The following is a 17930-nucleotide window of genomic DNA, read 5'->3' on the forward strand; positions in this document are numbered from 1 at the left end:
TTTGAAAGTATTCAGTGAGTACTAAACACACGTAAGGTGCCTGAGAGTGGCACTGCGAGTGGCAGCAATGCCGTTGTGTGTCCACACAAGCGGCCGCTCGGCACTGCACCTGTAAATGGGAATAATCAGTCATTATGAGAATTATACGTATTAATACCTGTAAAGTGCTTGACACAAGCTCTGGCACATGGTAAAAGCCTGGTCAATGTTTGTTATTATTACCATCCTTGGATGCCCTTGTGCTGCGGAAGGAATGCCCCGGGGGCAGGTTATTGTAGACCAGGAAGTCACCAGGGGCTGTCCAGTCCCTTTGTCTGCACTCGGGGCCCCTGAGCAGGAAGGGACCCCTGCTGTCACTGTAGCTCCCTCCCCCTTTGACACCCCAGCATCAGCCCAGTCCCCAGCTCCACCACCCACACCTCCACGGCTTCAGGAAAGCAAAGAGCTACTTCCCTGAAACATGGGGTGGCCCTGCCTTAAGAAAACCCACTCTAGAAACCAAACATCAAAAAAATGAAAGAACTCGTAGTGTGTTAACAACAGAATCTGTATCAGAAGGTCAAGTTTTGAATTTTTTTTATTTACCAATGAATAAACCAATCAATCCACCGTCACCCTGGCTTCCTGGGTCACTACCAATGACTCCCCTCGTCCCATTAAAACAAAATCCATCCCACTTAAAAGAATGAAGAAGGAATGATGAACTCAGAGCACTGCATTGTGTAGCCCCGGAAGAATGGATACATCTAGGTGCATCATCAGTGGCTAGTTGACATTGCAAAAGAGAGCCAGGCAGATATGCGCCTCCTGATGAAAGCACATATGACCACGTGGACATTCTTGCCGAAAAGAAAAGAAAGAATAGAAAAGAAAAGAAAAGAAAAGAAGCCTCTATCTGTTCAAGCTGCTAGGTTTACTTAATTTACAGGAAATGCAAAGAACAGAAGACAACGACACCAAATGAGTAAAACCAACAAAAATCCCAACAGTGGGGGGTGCCTGGGTGGCTCAGTCGGTTGGGCAGCGACTTCCGCTCAGGTCATGATCTCAGGGTCCGTGGGTTTGAGCCCCGCGTCGGGCTCTGTGCTGACAGCTCAGAGCCTGGAGCCTGTTTCGGATTCTGTGTCTCCCTCTCTCTGACCCTCCCCCGTTCATGCTCTGTCTCTGTCTCAAAAATAAATAAGCGTTAAAAAAAAAAATTAAAAAAAAAATCCCAACGGTGGGAAACTCTGTAGGACCTGTGACCCAGTTTCCTCCAATAAATAGCAAGAGAAAAATCAAGATGAGGAGAGAATATTACAGATTGAAAGAGACTTGAAAGACTCATCCTCTGAGCTGCAGCGTGCGGGCTGTATCTGGATACTGGATAAAACAAAGTGGAAATAAAAGTATTTATAAGAGTTGGGATTCAACTTAGGAATTTAAACGCTGGATAGTAAAGAATTATTGAAAGTTTTAAAACAGAGTTCTTATCTCTTAAAGTGAGAAATATATCGTAACATTTCTGGCTGAATTGATATGGTTCCGGCACAGGCTTCAAAAATCAGTCAGTTAAGCCTCTGACTTTGGCTCAGGTCATGATCTCGCGGTTTGTGAGTTCGAGCCCCCATGTCGCGTCGGGCTCTGTGCTCAGAACCCGGAGCCTGCTTTGGATTCTGTGTCTCCCTCCCTCCCTCTCTCCCTCCCTCTTTCTCTCTCTCTCTCTCTCTCTCTCTCTCTCTCTCTCTCTCATTCTTTCTGTCCCTCCCCCACTTGTGCTCTGTCTCTCTCTCTCTCTCTCCTCTCAAAAATAAATAAAGTGTAAAAAAAAATTTAAAAAAAAATCAGGACAGATGAGGATGTGGCCGTAGGTGCGGCAGCCTGACTGCATTTGGAGCATGCTGGTCCTGGGTGCGTGGAGCCATCGTACTATTCTCACCGACTCTGGGCGGTTCTAAACCCTCCGTAAGGAAAAGCTCATAAAGAAAGGCCCCTCATAAAATTTCAGTCTGCCCAGCCACACACGTGGAGTCTGTCTTCTGCCTCTCCAGGGCCAGCAGGCTGGGATGTGTTATTCCAGGTTCTGGCCTATTCTCTGAGTCTTCCGCCTACAGAAGGGGCAATTCTAGTCTCTTGAGTCAAGAAGCGAGTTTCCTGAGGCCTTGTGGCCTGGCAATGTTGGAGACTGGAAAATCATTTGGATAGGTGAATTCTCTGATGCACACCAAAATCTAATCTTACCCAACAGGTTAACCAGCAGCGATTCACGTTTCAAGAGGTTTGATCGATTTAAAATATAGCAAACATTTTGGAAAAATGGCTTGATTTACAAAAGTTGGCAAGCCCATATGATTCCATCGAGTGCACGAGTCAGGCGAGGTTTGCTGTCTGGTCCCTGAGAGCTTCAGATGCTATTAATACCTAATAACTCTGCAGGAGAAATCTGAACAACACCCGACTCCGAGGGGCCACAAGCAACTAAAGGCTCCTTTTCCCACTCTCAAGCTTATTTCTGGATCTTCACCTGCCGCCCCAACCCCTCTGCCCTCTGCCGTGGTCAACGCCACCAACAGTGGCTCCCGGACACTGCGTTCCCAGGGAAGTTTCTGCCACTGTGACAGCCAGTGTAGCCTGTGTGGAATTTCTTCTGTAGATGGCATTCCCAATGGCCTTACCCAATCTGGATGGCAGGGCAGCCTCCTGACTTTGTACCTCCCACAGGCAGAAATCCACAGGGAGAAGGCTTGTCCAGGCTCTGGGGGCCACCCACCCATGCAACTGGATACATACACTTTGTAAGCACTGGTTTCCAACAGATAAATGTAATCAAGGTTTATATGCTCAGAGAAGCCAACAGGATGGGATTGTTTCACTTGAAAGATCAGAAGAAAATTGTAACTAATGTTGTGGAAAATTACTTTGATATTGCTTTCTTGGTACCGAATCACAATTAGGCTGCTGTGAGAAGTACAGGGAAAGAATAAATGAATAGTAACAAATCAACACAAACAGCCTGTGTCAGGAACACTTTGCTCAGGGAAAGTAACATAAGCATTACTTAAAGTTTTATGACTGCGTTTGATGTGATTTACGTAGAACGTCAAGGTTGCCTCTCACCCACCACGTGGCGAAAGTGGTCCAGCTCCATTTACAGCCAGAAGAACACGGCTCGAGCCCCAAGTGTGCTCTGTGCGCGGTCTGCCAGGCCCACGCTATCCCCACTGTAGGGGGACACTCCTCTGAGCTTCGTGTCATCCCACACACCCTGCCAGCCCGAGGCTCTCGGTTTCTCTACTGGCTCGTCACTCCACCCTGGATCCTAGCCGTCCTGTGGGCCCTGGCCCCACTGGTGATGGAAAAGATCCACATGCTCAGGGACAGCTGTGCAGGGCAAGGCCAGCTGGTGTGAGGGGCAAGAATCTGCCACTCACAGGACACACAAAGATCAAGCACTCCGATCTGACGGCCGGCTGCAACATGGCAGGACACACATCCCGGCCACCAGATCCCAACTCTACCCAGGAATATAGCATTTGTCCCAGCAGTGTACCATGGACGGGGGCATGGCCCTGCCCCAAAGGCACGCTCACGCCTTCCCTCCCGGGCTTGTCCCACAGAGCACAGAGCCCGAACACAAAGACCCTCTGCCCATGTGTGTGCCCCAACCACACACGCACCAAGACAGGCACCAAAGATCCATGGGTCACCCCCAAGGATACACCATTTACCCCAAGCCATACTTGAGGACCCTTGTTCAGGACCTCATTTCTGCACAGATAACATACAACTGGGGATGCCAATCTCAGCTTGCCTGACCCACGGGGCCGGGTTCTGCCGACACAGGGCTGTCAGCCACTCTAAGGCTCAGGTGAGGCTGTGAGGTCCCCACAGAGGAGCCAGCTTGGTCACATGTCCTTGCTGCTTCAGAAGCCGGGGAGGAGCCAGAACCACTTCCGACAGCCACTCCCTCACCCTCTGTGAGGCCCCAGCCCAGGTGTGAGTCAGTGAGTTGCCTGCTGTCTCCTGGGGTCCCACTGCCCTGGCTGCCTCTAGTTGATGAAAGAATGAACTCATTGGCCTCCCCGACCGGGGCCTCTGGTAGCAGCTGCCAGGCCCAGGGCCCCTGCTCTAGTCTCCTTGTGCCCCTTCTGATTTTCTACCTGATGCCTATGGGCCTTCAATCTGTGCTTAGGAGGGGTGAGGCAGCCAGAGCTGAGGGTGGGGCTGGGGAAGGGCTGGGCACTGCTCTCCTATAGGGTGAGCCCTGCAGGCAAGAGTGGTGCAGGAATCTCTCTGCCTAAATCCACGGCCTCTACTCTTCCATATTGTCCTCGTCCTGGAACACATGGGTGTCTTCACAGACCTCCCTGCTAAAGGCCCCCAGGCCCACAGCTGAGAGACGAGTAAGGGCTGTGTCTGAGCAGCAGGCACCCTCCTAAGCTCCCCTCTCCACATTCTGCCTGCCTGAGGCTCCAGAACCATCCTTCCCCTTGTCTCCTCGCTGCACCCCACCTGTCCTCAGCAGACCTCTGTAAGTCATGAAGGGTGCTCCCCTCAGTGGCTCACGAGGGGACGTGTGGGATGCAGGTGGGAGGTGGGGTAATCTCAGCTTCACAAAGGCAGGAGGGGCCCAGGCCAAGGGGCTGGATTCGAGGGGTTCCAGGGCTGGCAGAGAAACAGAGTCCCATGGGGGCCACAGGCTCAAGGAGAAGCCATTCACCCTCTGATGTCCCAGACAGTGTGGGAGAGGCCCCAAGAGATGGCGGAATCCTCTTTAAGCCTCAGCTTCACCCAAAGCAACAACTGGCTGAGAGACAGGCAGCCTGGCCCTCACTTCAAGAGGAGTGACCACAGGCTAGAGGCCAGAGGCCAGAGGCTGATGCCTGCCAGTAGAAGGCCAGGACCCCTCCTTTGCCTGCCGGGGACCTTCAGCACAGACTGGGCACCAGGGCAGCCGTGGAGGCCTGCACTGTGGACAGGAAAGCTGGGGCAAGTGGGCGGCGGGGCCGAGCGCAAGGGCTCACCTGGCACCTGCCGAGGGGAGAGCTCCGTGGGGTCCTGCAGGCTGATGAAGAGGAGGAGGCCTGCGGCTCCAAACAGCAGGATGGATGAGAACATGCAGGCCAGCCGCATCGTTCCGGCTCGTGGGGTCATCCGGGGCTTGCTTCGGGCTCACCTCTCGGGTGTGGGAGGTGCGTTCTTCCCTCATCATCCACACCAAGCGTCCATCAGGCCACAGTCTACAGGGCAGATGGGGAGAAAGATGGTCCATCACTGAGGCACAGGGCATCCTACGTGGGCTGAGGCCCCAGTCACTGCCTATGACCAAGCATGATCCCTGGATCCCTCCATCCCTTAGAATGTACTCAGGTATGTCCCTTGCATCCTTCAAGCCCAAAGAGGTTGAGGGAAGTCCAGTCACTACCTGTTGCTGGGACACCAGCTTCCCAGCAGGGTCTCCTGTATCTGCACCCCCAGAAAAATCATGGAGAGAGACACTCCCCGGCCTCTGCCTGGGGAAGCCCAGGCTGGAGCCCTGAGACCCAGAGCCTGTAATGGGCCCCGCACTGTCCAGGCTCTCTGAGCTTCCAACAGAGCAGGTGTGCTCCCTAGAAAGGGTCTACGCCCCTAGAAGAGGCAGCAATCTGGGCCTTTGTCCCTTATAACTGTCCAGGTGGACAGAGGAGCTCTTGGATCTCTCTGCCCTGGCTGCTCCCTGCAGGATGCTGGGGACAAGTGTCTCCACAGAGCGAGATACTTTGAGAAGGATCCTCCCAGGCCCAGAGGCTACCAGGGACAGAGACTCCCCCTCCTGGTTGCTCCCCTCACCAGCCAGAGCTGTGCCGCCCTGACCCACGGATGGGCTGGTAGGATGGAGACCCCACCGGATACTCCGTCACATCAGTGGGAACCGAAGCTTTGGTCCGATCACAGTTACTCCCACTATGAGGCCCTCTGGCCTGGAGCTGAGGCAGCCTGACTTGCATTTGACAGATCCCAGGCTCAGAGACCGGTGACAACATCCCTGTGACACCTGTTGCTCTGGCCACTGCAGACCCAGAGCATGCCCAGGTGACTTGCCCCTCCCCCTGGTTCCTCCTGAAGGGCACAGAAATACCAACCAGTGACTCCAAATGGGCCAAGCTTGTGGGTCAAGAGGGGGGCACCCCAAGGCCATTTGCTCATAGGAAGGATGTAAGTTCCTGCAGCAGGGGGAGGCATGGGTGGAGCAGGATAGGGGCCGGAGAGGGATCTGCACAGGAGGCCATGCTACATGGCATTCCAGAACTTCCCCTGTTGGTGGTGGAAGGTTGCTCTGAGCCCTCGTCTTTGCCCCTTCCTAAGTTCGGGCTTAGAGATACCACCCTCTTTCTACAAAAACAGGCTTGTAGAAAGCTTCCCCAGCCCTGGCACAGGGCAGTGCTCAGGGAGGTAGAGGCCAGGGGGACAGCTTCCAGCAGCCTCTGAGATCATAGTTGGGTGGTGGGGACCCCAGGCCAGATGTGCTGCTTGGCACAGGGTCATTTCCCTGCCGGGGGTCTTCTCAGGCACAGTAATTTGGTCAGGGAGCCCATTCTTGACCAGGCACCCAGGCGTTGGGGGAGGAAGCCCCAGCTATGGTCCCTCTGTGTCCTCATGCTCCTGGGGGGCAGGAGGCAGGAAGTGGTAAGAGGAGCCCTTCCCTCCCAGGCCCAGACAAAGATTCCCAAGGACTAGACTGTCCTCAGCAAAGCTCTGGTGCTGAAGAGTGTTAAATTGCAGGTTTGGGTTTCTCCCCTCTGCAGTCACTGTAATTATGTTTTCACTCAGTTAACTTTAATTAACCTGCCCCAGGCCTCTATGCATGGGGAACGCGCCTGAACGCCGGGCTCTCTGGGCTGTGCTGAGCAGGTGGTTCCCACGACCTCCCAGCTTTGATGTTTGGGAGGCAGCGCTGAGCAGGGCTCAGTTTTGTCTCTGGAGCTGGCTCCAGGTTTGAAGTTGGCCCTGACTTCCCTTCCAATGCCCCGCCCCCCCGCCCCACCCCAAGAAAGACTGCTGCTTCCTGCCATTGCCAGGGACACCCACGGGGCTTACACAGGGTAAAAACAGGCAGCCACCTGTCCCCAAAGGTTCAGACCCTGGAGTCCCTCGTGGGGGCCTGTGGTTTCTCCCTCTACGGCTGCCCGGGATGGGTCCTGGGGACCTGGCCCATTGTCCTGCAGAGACACAGGTGCAGCCATGCAGGCCCAGGCCCCACTGAAGGGCAAGGTCACTCTCAACACTGCCCATAGGATGCCCTGTGTCCCAAGGTCTCCCAAGCCCTTCCCTTCGTAATGATAGGCACTGTGTGCCGGGACCACCCTGGCCAGCCCCAAGGTGTGGGAGAGGATGGGGGGAGACGGAGCTGCTCTCTCTGGCCCTCACTCTGGGCCCTCCTGCCCCAGAGAAGTTGGCTTAACCCCTGGGGGGGCCCATGCAGTCACAGAAAGGAGTCAGAAGAGTGGGAACAATGTCACACACACTGGTTCATCAAGGACAAGACCCTCAGATAGGGAGCAAGGGGAGCAGCTCAAGACCTTTCTGGAGCAGAGGCACACGCACTAACACACACACACACACACACACACACACATATGCCACGGCACACACACTCCATCAACAGGCCCCAGCAAGGCCCCGGCTGTAAAGAAACTGCTGCAAAACCCTGATTATCCTGGCCGTGGTGGTGACACACTGCCTGCAGCCACACCAGCCTCCTGAGTCAGACAGACGTGGTCAGGAGACCAATCTGACCTAGGGCGAGGGAAAGAGAGGAAGGAGGGGAAAAAGAACGGCAAGTTTACGGCTAGGGCACAGGGCTACCTGGCAAAACTGTTAATAAAATGCCACCCAATCTCAACCCAAAGGCTCTATTTGATGGAAAAAAAAGGGGGGGGGGGACTCAGAAGCACATGCGATCATCATTGCATTATTTATGGTCAATAGCACTGCACAAGTGACTACAAAAGAACTGGCCAGCCCCCTCTTCTCCCTAATTGTCACACTGTCACCATACAAGCCAGTACTGACTACCCCTGTCCCGCAGCAACGACCTGTCCTCATTTGTTCCTGAACCTACCCAAACCAAACCCACCACGTGGAACCAGGCCCCAGCAGCCCATGTGCGTGGAACCAGGATGAGGACCACATCTCTGCCCCCAAATCTGGGGAGAGGGGAAGAAAACCAGCCCCAGGACCTGCACCTTCACCATGGCCAGAGCATCAGGGACTCAAGTGTCTGATTTCAGAGACCCTCCCTTTTGTTGACCCCTCTACACCCGCCCCCCTCCAAGAGAACACAGCACCCTCTCTGTGAAGGGAGGGAAGCTGGTATCAGAGCCATGCATGGCTTTCCCTGGCCAGCCCTAAGCATCAGACCTCAGCCTTCCCCTTTGAGACCTTCCTCTCGGTGTTTGTTCTCACTGGAGACCACCTACCCAGCTAACTCCTTGCTCTGTGCAAATGGGAATCAAAAGGTTAGCATGCCTCCCTTCCTGGGTCGCTGGTTTGCAGTCTGGCTGGGTCTTCAATGCCCCAGGAGGGGGCCAACATCACAGAATCTGTAGGAACCTCCTTCCTTTACAGGTGGAGGGGAGCTAGGAGATCACCAGACACTTCAGAGAGTGTGCACATCTGATCCCCTACTGTTCCTGTGAGGGTCCTTGTCTTCAAAGTCACACGTTATTTTCAAGGCAATGGGAAGATGCTGGTCCAAAGGCTGCTCACCTCCCTCTCCTGGGAGTCCAGCTGCTGCCTGGGAAGTGGACCCTATGATCCGTCACAGGCTGGGGCCAGGCTGCCCAGGGCCCCGTAAACACATTCACAGGCCTCTGCTCCCATCTGGGACACACTGCATCGCACTCGGCTCCAATGACAAGTGGAAGACCCTCCCCTTCCTCCCTGCCTCTCTGCCAAGACCAACAGACAATAAGACAATTCAAATAACTGGGGGTGGAGTAGGGAGGAGTGAGGCAAGAAAAATAAACAGCCCACTCAGTTTCCAGAAGGTCCTGTGCTCACAATCCCTCGTTTTCCCGGTGGCTTTCTCTCCCTGAGGCCTGAATGGCATTGCCAATTTTTTACTGTAAGAAAAAAAAAATCCAATTAATCTTGTAAACACCTCCTGGGACACAGGTCAAGGCCAAGGATTCCTCCCATTTCCTTATTTATCTGATTTAAAAATTTGTCTCTTGGGAAAATTCACTTTAGGGCACAAGCAAGGACTTGGGAATTCAGCCAAAACACACGCACCTCCAGTGGCGACAGGCCGGCAGGCGGATGGACGGATGGCTCCAAGGACACGCTTGGCTGCGGCTGCTCCAAGGCCTGGATGCTTCCCCCAGTCACCCAGAGGACCCCCTCTGGCTGTGAGGACCCGCTCCCGTGCCCCACTGGAGACAGCCGGAGGCATCGGGCCATGTGCCCATGGGAGCACCCACTTGGTGTGTGGACCCCGGGCCCCAGAAAGTTCTCTGTCCAGTCAGTCTCCTCCTTGCACGGGCAGGAGCGAACAATGACGTCCCTCCCGGCTGAGGGCTCCAGGAGGAGCTGCTCATCGGGAGAGAGGCTGCTATGGCAACTTGAGGAGAATGGAGCCAGGCACTGCCGTCACCTTGAATCCGGCACCAAGCATTCCACCGGAGCGGCAGAGGGGGCTGTGCCTCCGCTCTGCCCCTGCCGAGGCTCCTGCGCTGGGGCTGACCTCCCGCCTCTCCTCCGCAGCCTCCTGGCCTCAGTAACTCATTTGCTCCTCACCGAAACGGAGCACACAGCCCAGTCCCCTGAGAACACCACCTCCATCTGTTTTGTCAGACGAGTTCTTCCGTGTGTGCGGCTCCTGCTTGCTTCTGAGATGGGGTTCTTCTTGATTTCAGCTCATTAAAATCCTGCAGCTAATTAAAACTGTTCTAACAGCAGCGGCGGCAGCGGCGGCAGCAAACTCTGGGATGAGTCCCTCCAGTTTTTATGCGTAGGCATAAAGTTGCAATGCTCTGTGAGGGTGACGAATGGCTGCAAGTGCTCAGACTCTGGGGCGGGGCTGCAGACTCCAGCCCTGCTGGACACGGGAGAGCGCTGACCTAGGTCCTGAAATGCCCTAGGCCCAGCCTCAGCACACCCCAGCGCACAGGGCTGTACCCCACTCCTGGGGGAAGTAATTCACCCGCCAGAATCCTCCCCACTACAAGGCAGGGATTCTCTCCAATCCCCCATGATTTCTTCTGGGGGTAGGGGGAGAGGAAAGGGAGCCCTAAGGCGGAGGCCAAGGCATAAGTCGGGCTCAAACAGCCCCGAAGCCTTGTCCCCACAGACCCACTAGGAATGCTACCGCATGGCTTCCCACCACTGCTTACACAAAGAGCCTGAAGGGAAGCCTGCAAACACGCAGCTGCAGCGAGGGGGTCCTGAGAGCCCAGCCAAGGTGCCATAAGCTACAATGCCCTTGATTACTTTCAGGGGTAGGACCACACCATGGATGCAGTCTCTTGCCCAGGACTTCAGGGAATTTTATGAAGCAGGGTAGGGGATAGTAATTCAGTAGGTAGAGAAACTGAGTCCTACCCTGGCAGAATCTGGGATGGGGATTCAGCACCCCCAATCCTGTGAGCATGTGTACCTCAATTACAGCCCTTCTCCTACCACGTGGAGAGTGTTCACACACCTATCTCAGACCCTCAGAGCCCTGAGAGCAGCATCGAGGTCTCTCATCTTTGTATTCCCTGCACAGTGCCTGGCACAGGGAATGGGACCAACATAACCTGTGCCTCGTGTGACATGAGCATGGATTAACAGATGGAGGTGTCTGGGCCATCTGAAGAGAGGCACTCCATGAACCTGGAATTTCTAAAATGTCATGCATGTTTTAGGGAGCTGTGGGTTTGTTTTGATCAGGTCTGGGTTAGAATTACGTCCAAAGAGTAGCCCAATCCTGTGAGAAAAGAGGCAAGGAAGTGAGCTCCGTTAGAGAGCCTGATGGAGCCTGGAAGCTCCCACATACCCAGCATACACTCAACACCAGGATGCCACTTCTGTATCCTCAGTTTGGTAGGGCAGATTTCAAATCACAGGGCTTGAAGACTAATACATTTGTGGAGGTAAATGTGGACTCTATCGCTATACACGCCCATGTATTAATGCATATTATATATGTACAAACAAATACACAAGTCATTTAGATGCCATAAAATGGATTACACTAGGAAACTCCCTACACAAAATTAAAGTTTGAATGTGTTGATCAAAAGTCAGTGAAGAGAGTGGGGGAAGATAGTGGAGAAGGAGGATCCTGAGTTCACCTCCACCTGTGGACACACCAAGGCAACACCTACATGTGTGACAGCTCACTCTGGAAACCTGAAGACTGGCCAAACAGATCTTCCTGAGCTAAAGACATAAAAAGAAGGCCAAAGAGATGAAGTTGGGAATGCAGCCCTCCATGTGGCAACCCATGAACAGGAGGGACAACACAGGCACAGAGTGAGAGGACCCAGCCCCACACCAGGCACCCCTGGCCCTGAGGACCTCCACAGGGAAGATGAGCCCCCACGATGTCTGGCTTTGAAAATCAGCAGGGCCTGCCTTCAGAAGAGCTGGAGGGTTATAGGGAAACCGAGTCTCTAGTCTTAAAGGGCCAATGCACTATATCATTGGGCCCAAGACCCAGCACAGAAGTAGCAGTTTATTTTTTTTAACGTTTATTTATTTTTGGGACAGAGAGAGACAGAGCATAAACGGGGGAGGGGCAGAGAGAGAGGGAGACACAGAATCCGAAGCAGGCTCCAGGCTCTGAGCCATCAGCCCAGAGCCTGACGCGGGGCTCGAACTCATGAACTGCGAGATCGTGACCTGAGCCAAAGTCGGACACTCAACCGACTGAGCCACCCAGGCGCCCCCAGAAGTAGCAGTTTAAAAAGTGCCTGGGGTATTCATGAAGGGGACTTATTGACTAATTTTAGGATGTATATTGGAGGGTTCAGGATATGTAGGAGTTTCCTCCAGGAATGGAAGTGCTGGCAGGTACTCTTTCTCTTGTCCTCCTTCTGCTTTGGCAGACTCTGGTGGGAGCCAGTTCTGACATTCTCCCTCTACCTTGCTAGCATCTTGCCCTGCCCCCAAATTGCCCTGCAGACTAGCCCCACTCAACCCAACCCACCAGCAGGTGCCCCTCCAAAGCGGCTCTCACACTGGGCAGCCCCAGCCAGGATCTGTGCCCTTCCAGAGTGACTATCACCTGCCACACCCAGCAGGCAGCTCTGGTCAGAACTGGCACACCTCCAGAGCAAATCCTGACCCAGGGAGTGGGGAATGAGCCCTACCAACCAGTGTGCACAGTAGCTCAGTTGGCTCTTTCAGCCCACTGCATGTGAGGCAAGCCCAGCCCACCAGTGTGCCTGCAGACAGTCAGACTGAAAGCTGGCTCCACCCACCATTGCACCCTCAGCAGTCAGCCCAGTCACAACAGGAGGGTGCTCGCAGCCCACTTAGGGGAGCACCACATATATCCATATGTAACGAACAGAGAGTCAGACAAAGTGAGGAGACAGAGGTATATGATCCAAACACAAGAACAAGACAAAACCCTAGAAAACAAGCTAAACAGAACAGAGATAAGGAATCTATCTGATAAAGAATTCAAATTAATGGCTATAGGTACTCCCCAGACTTAAGAGAGGAGTGGAAGAACTCAGTAAGAGCTTTAACAAAGAGATAGAAAATATAAAAAAGAACCTGTCGGAGCTGAAGAATACAAGTGAAATGAAAAATTAACTAGAAGATTCAACAGCAGAACAGAGGATGCAGAAGAGCAGATCAGTGACCTAGAATTCAGGGTAGTAAAAAAACAACTAAACTGAACAGTACAAAGAAAAAAAAATTTAAAAATTAAAATAGGGTAAGGTACTTTTGTGACAACATCAAGCATAATAACATTCACATGACAGGGGTCCCAGATGGAGAAGAGAAAGAAAAAGAGGCACAAAACTTATTCAAAGAAATAATAACTGAAAACTTCCTTAAGCTGGGGAAGGAAACACACATCCAGGTCCAGGAATCACAGAAATCCCCAAACAAGATGAACCCAAGGAAGTCCACATCAAGATACATAATAATTAAAATGGCAAAAATTAAAGATAAAGAGAGAATCTTAAAAGCAGCAAAAGAAAACAAGATACCTACAAGGGAAGCCCCATAAGGCTATCAGCTGAATTTTCAGCAGAAACTTTGCAGGCCAGAAGCGAATGGCATGAAACATTCCAAGTGTTGGAAGGAAGAGACCTATACCAAGGATATTCTACCCAGCAATGTTATCATTCAGAATGGAAAGAGAGATCATGTGTTTCCCAGCAAACAAAAGTTTGCTCACCTGGCCTATAAGAAATGCTAAAGGGAATTCTTCAGAAAGAAGAAAGAAAAGACCATAACTAGAAGCAAGAAAATTATGAAAGAAAAAAATTCACTGGTAAAAACAAACATATAGCAAAGGTAATAGATCAATCACTTATAAAGCTAATATAAAGGTTAAAACACAAAAGTAGTAAAATCAATTATATATTTACAAAAATTAGTCAAGGGATACATAAAAGATGCAAAATATGACATCATATACATAAAATGTGGAGGGGAGAGTAAAAAAAATAGTGCTTTTATAATGTGTTTAAACTTAAATGACCATCAATTTAATATAAACTGCTATATACATAGGATGTTATAGATGAACCTCATAGTAACCACAAATCAAAAACCTATAATAGAGAAAGGGATTCAGGTATAACACTAAAAGTCATCAAACACAAGGGAAGACAGCAAGAGAACAAGAAAGGAACGGAGAACTACAAAACAATCACAAAAATAATTAACAAATGACAACAAGCACCTACTATTAATAATTACTTTAAATGTAACTGGATTAAATGCTGCAATCAAAAGTCACAGGGTGATTGAATGTATAGAAAAGCAAACTCATCTATATGTTGCCTACAAGAGACTCATTTCAGACCTAAGACACATAGGGGATGAAAACTGAGGGGACTGAAACAGATATTCCATGAAAATGGAAGGAAGGAAGGAAGGAAGGAAGGAAGGAAGTCAGGAAGGAAGGAAGGAAGGAAGGAAGGAAGGAAGGAAGAAAGAAACAAGGAGGACGGGAGGAAGGAAGGAGAAGGAAGGAAGGAAGGAAGGAAGGAAGGAAGGAAGGAAGGAAAGAAGGAAGGAGAGGAAAAAAAGCTAGGTTAGCAATACTTAAGCAAAATAGACTTTAAAACAAAGACTGTAGCAAGAGACAAAGAAGGGCATTATATAATGGTAAAAGAATCAATCCAACAAGAGGATAAAACAATTGAAAATATCTATGTACCTAACACAGGAGCACCTAAATACATAAAGCAAATACTAACAGACATAAAGAGAGAAATTGACAGTAATACAATAATAGTAGGGGACTTTAACATCCCACTTACATCAATGGCTAGATCATCTAGACAGAAAATCAATAAGGAAACAGCAGTTTTGAATGACACATTAGACCAGATGGGCTTAACATATATACAGAATATTGCATCTAAAAACAGCAGAATACACATTCCTTTCAAGTGCACATAAAACATTTTTCCAGGATAGATCATATGTTAGGTCACAAAATAATTCTCAATAAATTTAAGATTGAAATCATATCAAGTATCTTTTCCAACCACAATGGTGTAAAACCAGAAATCAATTACAAAAAAAAAATTGGGAAAAACACAAACATGAGGAGGCTAAACAATGTGCTACCAAACAACCAATGGATCAAAGAGGAGGTCAAAGAAATCAAAGAGAAGACAAAAAAAAAAAATGCATGGAGACAAATGAAAATGAAAACACAATGGTTAAAAATCATTGGGACACAGCAAAACAGTTCTAAGAGGAAAGTTTATAGTGATACAGGCCTACTTCAAGAAGCAAGAGGAATCTCTAATAATCTACCCTTACACCTAAAGGAACTAGAAAAAGAACAAACAAAGCCCAAAGTCAGCAGAAGGAAGGAAATAATAAAGATCAATCAGAGCAGTAATAAATGAAATAGAGACTAGAAAAAAAATTAGAAAAGATCAATGAAACTATTAGCTGTTTCTTTGAAAAGATAAACAAAATTGATAAACCTTTAGCCAGACTCATCAAGAAAAAGAGAGTACCAACATAAATAAAATTGGAAATAAGAGAAGTTACAACTGGTAGCATAGGAATACAGAGGATTATAAGAGACTACTAAAAAAATGACAACAATTGGACAACCTAGAAGAGATGCATAAATTGCTAGACACGTATAATCTTCTACAACTGAATCGGGGAGAAATAGCAAATTTGAACAGACTAATTACTAGTAATGAAATTAAATGAGTAACCAAAAAACTCCCAACAAGCAAAAGTCCAGAGCCAGATGGCTTCACAGGTGAATTTGGCAATACCAAATAATTAAGGAAGAGTTAACATCTATCCTTCAGAAACTATTCCCAGAAATAGAAGAGGAAAAAATGCTTCCAAATTAATTGTATTAGGTCAGCATTATCCTGATACCCAGGCCAGATAAAGATACTACAACAAACAAAAATTATAGACCAATATCCCTAATGAACACAGATTCAAAAATCCTCAGTGAATTATCAGCAAACTGAATTCAAAAATACATTAAAAGGATAATTCAACATGATCAAGTGGGATTTATTCCATGGAAGCAAGTATAGTTCAACACTCACAAATCAATCAACATGATACAAAACATTAACAAAATGAAGGATAAAGTTATATGATGATCTCAATAGATGCAGAAAAAACATTTGACAAACAAGAAAAAGGAATAAAAAGCATTCAAATTGGTGAGGAAGAAGCATGCCACTTTTGCAGATGACATGCAGATGATACTGTATATAGACTCCACCAAAAAACTATTAGATCTAATAAAGTAATTCAGTAAAGTTGTAGGATATGGAATCAATATACAGAAATCTGTTGTGTTTCTATACATCAATAACAGACTAACAGAAAGAGAAATCAAGAAAACAATCCCATCTATAATTGCATCAAAAAGAACAGAATACCTAGGAATAGATTTAACTAAGAAGGTGAAAAACCTATATTCTGAAAACTATAAGACATTGATGAAAGAAACTGAAAGTGGCACAAATAAATAGGAAGATATCCCATGATTATGGATTGGAAGAATTAATATTGTTAAAATGTCCATACTACTCAAAGCAATCTACAGATACAATGTAATCCCTATCAAAATACCAATATTATTTTTTATATATAACCAGAAGAAATAATCCTAAAATTTATATGGAACCACAAAAGACCACAAAGAGACAAAGCCATCTTGAGAAAGAACAAAGCTGGAGGTATCACAAGCCCAGATTTCAAACTAAACTACAAAGCTATAGTAATCAAAACAGTATGGGACTGGCACATAAATAGACACATAGATAAACAGAACAAAATAAAGAGCCCAAAAATAAACCTGCAATTATATAATAAATTAATCTTCAACAAAAGAGGCAAAAATAAACAACAGGGAATAGTCTTTTCAATAAATGGTGCTAGGGAAACTGGACAGCTACATGCAGAAGAATGAAACTGGACCACTTTCTTTCACTATACCAACCATAAACTCAAAATGGCTTAAAGACTTAAACATAAGACCTGAAACCCTAAAACTCCTAAAAGAAAACGCAGGCAGTAAATTCTTGGACATTGGCTTTAGCATTATTTTCCTGGATATGCTTCCCCAGGCAAATTAAAAGCAAAAACAAACAGCTGGGACTACATCAAACAAAAAAGCTTTTGCACAGTGAAGGAAACCATCAACAAAATGAAAAGGCAACCTACTGAATGGCAGAGGATATTTGTAAATGATGTATCTGATAAGGGGTTAATATCCAAAATATGTAAAGCTCTCATACAACTCAATACAAAAACCCACAAATAATCCAATTAAAAAATGGGCAAAGGACCTGCATAGACATTTTTCCAAAGAAAGACATACAGATGGCTAAAAAACACAGGAAAAGGTGCTCACCATCACTAATCAGCAGGGAAATGAATATCAAAACCACAATGAGCTATCACCTCACATAAGCCAGAAGGGCTAGCATCAAGAAGACAAAGATACAACAAGGAGAGGATATGGGGGGGATATGGACAAACGGATCCCTCTTGCACTGTTGGTAGGAATGCAGATGGTGCAGCCACTGTGGAAACCAGTACGGAGGTGCCTCAAAAAATTAAAAATAGAACTACCATATATGATCCAGCAATTCCATTTCTGGGCATTTGCCTGAAGAAAACAAAAACAGTAATTCGAAAATGTAATATACAGTCACTACAGCATTTTTGTAATAGCCAAGACATAGAAGTAACCCAAGTGTCCATCTATAGGTGAATGGATAACAGATGTTGTGCGCATATATATGTGTGTGTGCGTGTGTGTGTGTGTGTGTGTGTGTGTGTGTATATGTATATATATATATATATATATATATATATATATATATATATATGTATGTGTGTGTGTGTGTGTATACACACATACAGACAAGCACATGATGGAACGTTATTCACCTATAAAAAAGAATAAGATCTTGCCATTTGCAACAACAGGGATGGAACAAGAGGATATTATGTTAAGTGAAATAATTCAGACCGAGAAAGACAAATACCATATGATCTCATTTATATATGGAATCTAAAGACAAAACAAACACATGACAAGTCAATGAACACAACATGCTACAACATGGATGAACGTTGAGGACATTATGTTGTGTGAAACTAGCCATTTGCAGTAGGACAAACACTGTATGATTCCATGCAGTCAAATTCAGAAGCAGAAAGCAGAATAGTGGTTACCAGGGGCCGTGAGGGAGAGAGGAACGGGGAGTTGTTAATTAATAGGCCGAGTT

At 48.1% G+C, this 17930-nt stretch overlaps 1 protein-coding gene across 4 annotated transcripts in view; it reads right to left on the reverse strand.

Annotated features, from left to right (window-relative positions):
* CHST8 (carbohydrate sulfotransferase 8) overlaps positions 1-17930 on the reverse strand; it is a 128399-nt gene that overhangs the window by 58906 nt on the left and 51563 nt on the right. Inside the window, exons 1-2 of one of the 4 annotated variants that reach the window (XM_060650934.3) lie at positions 9253-10020; positions 5004-5219 (exon numbers count right to left, since the gene is read on the reverse strand). The exons of 1 other annotated variant lie outside the window; for it this stretch is intronic. In XM_060650934.3, coding sequence (XP_060506917.1) covers positions 5004-5133 — 130 coding nt within the window. In that variant the 5' untranslated portion in view covers positions 5134-5219; positions 9253-10020. Of the gene's footprint in view, positions 1-5003; positions 5220-8727; positions 8837-9252; positions 10021-17930 lie in introns of those variants that run through there. 2 more of the 4 variants (XM_060650935.3, XM_060650933.3) reach the window with 2 other exon arrangements.

The sequence above is a fragment of the Panthera onca genome, chromosome E2 (assembly GCF_046562875.1).
Source record: "Panthera onca isolate mPanOnc1 chromosome E2, mPanOnc1 haplotype 2, whole genome shotgun sequence".
Taxonomy (NCBI): Eukaryota; Metazoa; Chordata; class Mammalia; order Carnivora; family Felidae; genus Panthera; species Panthera onca.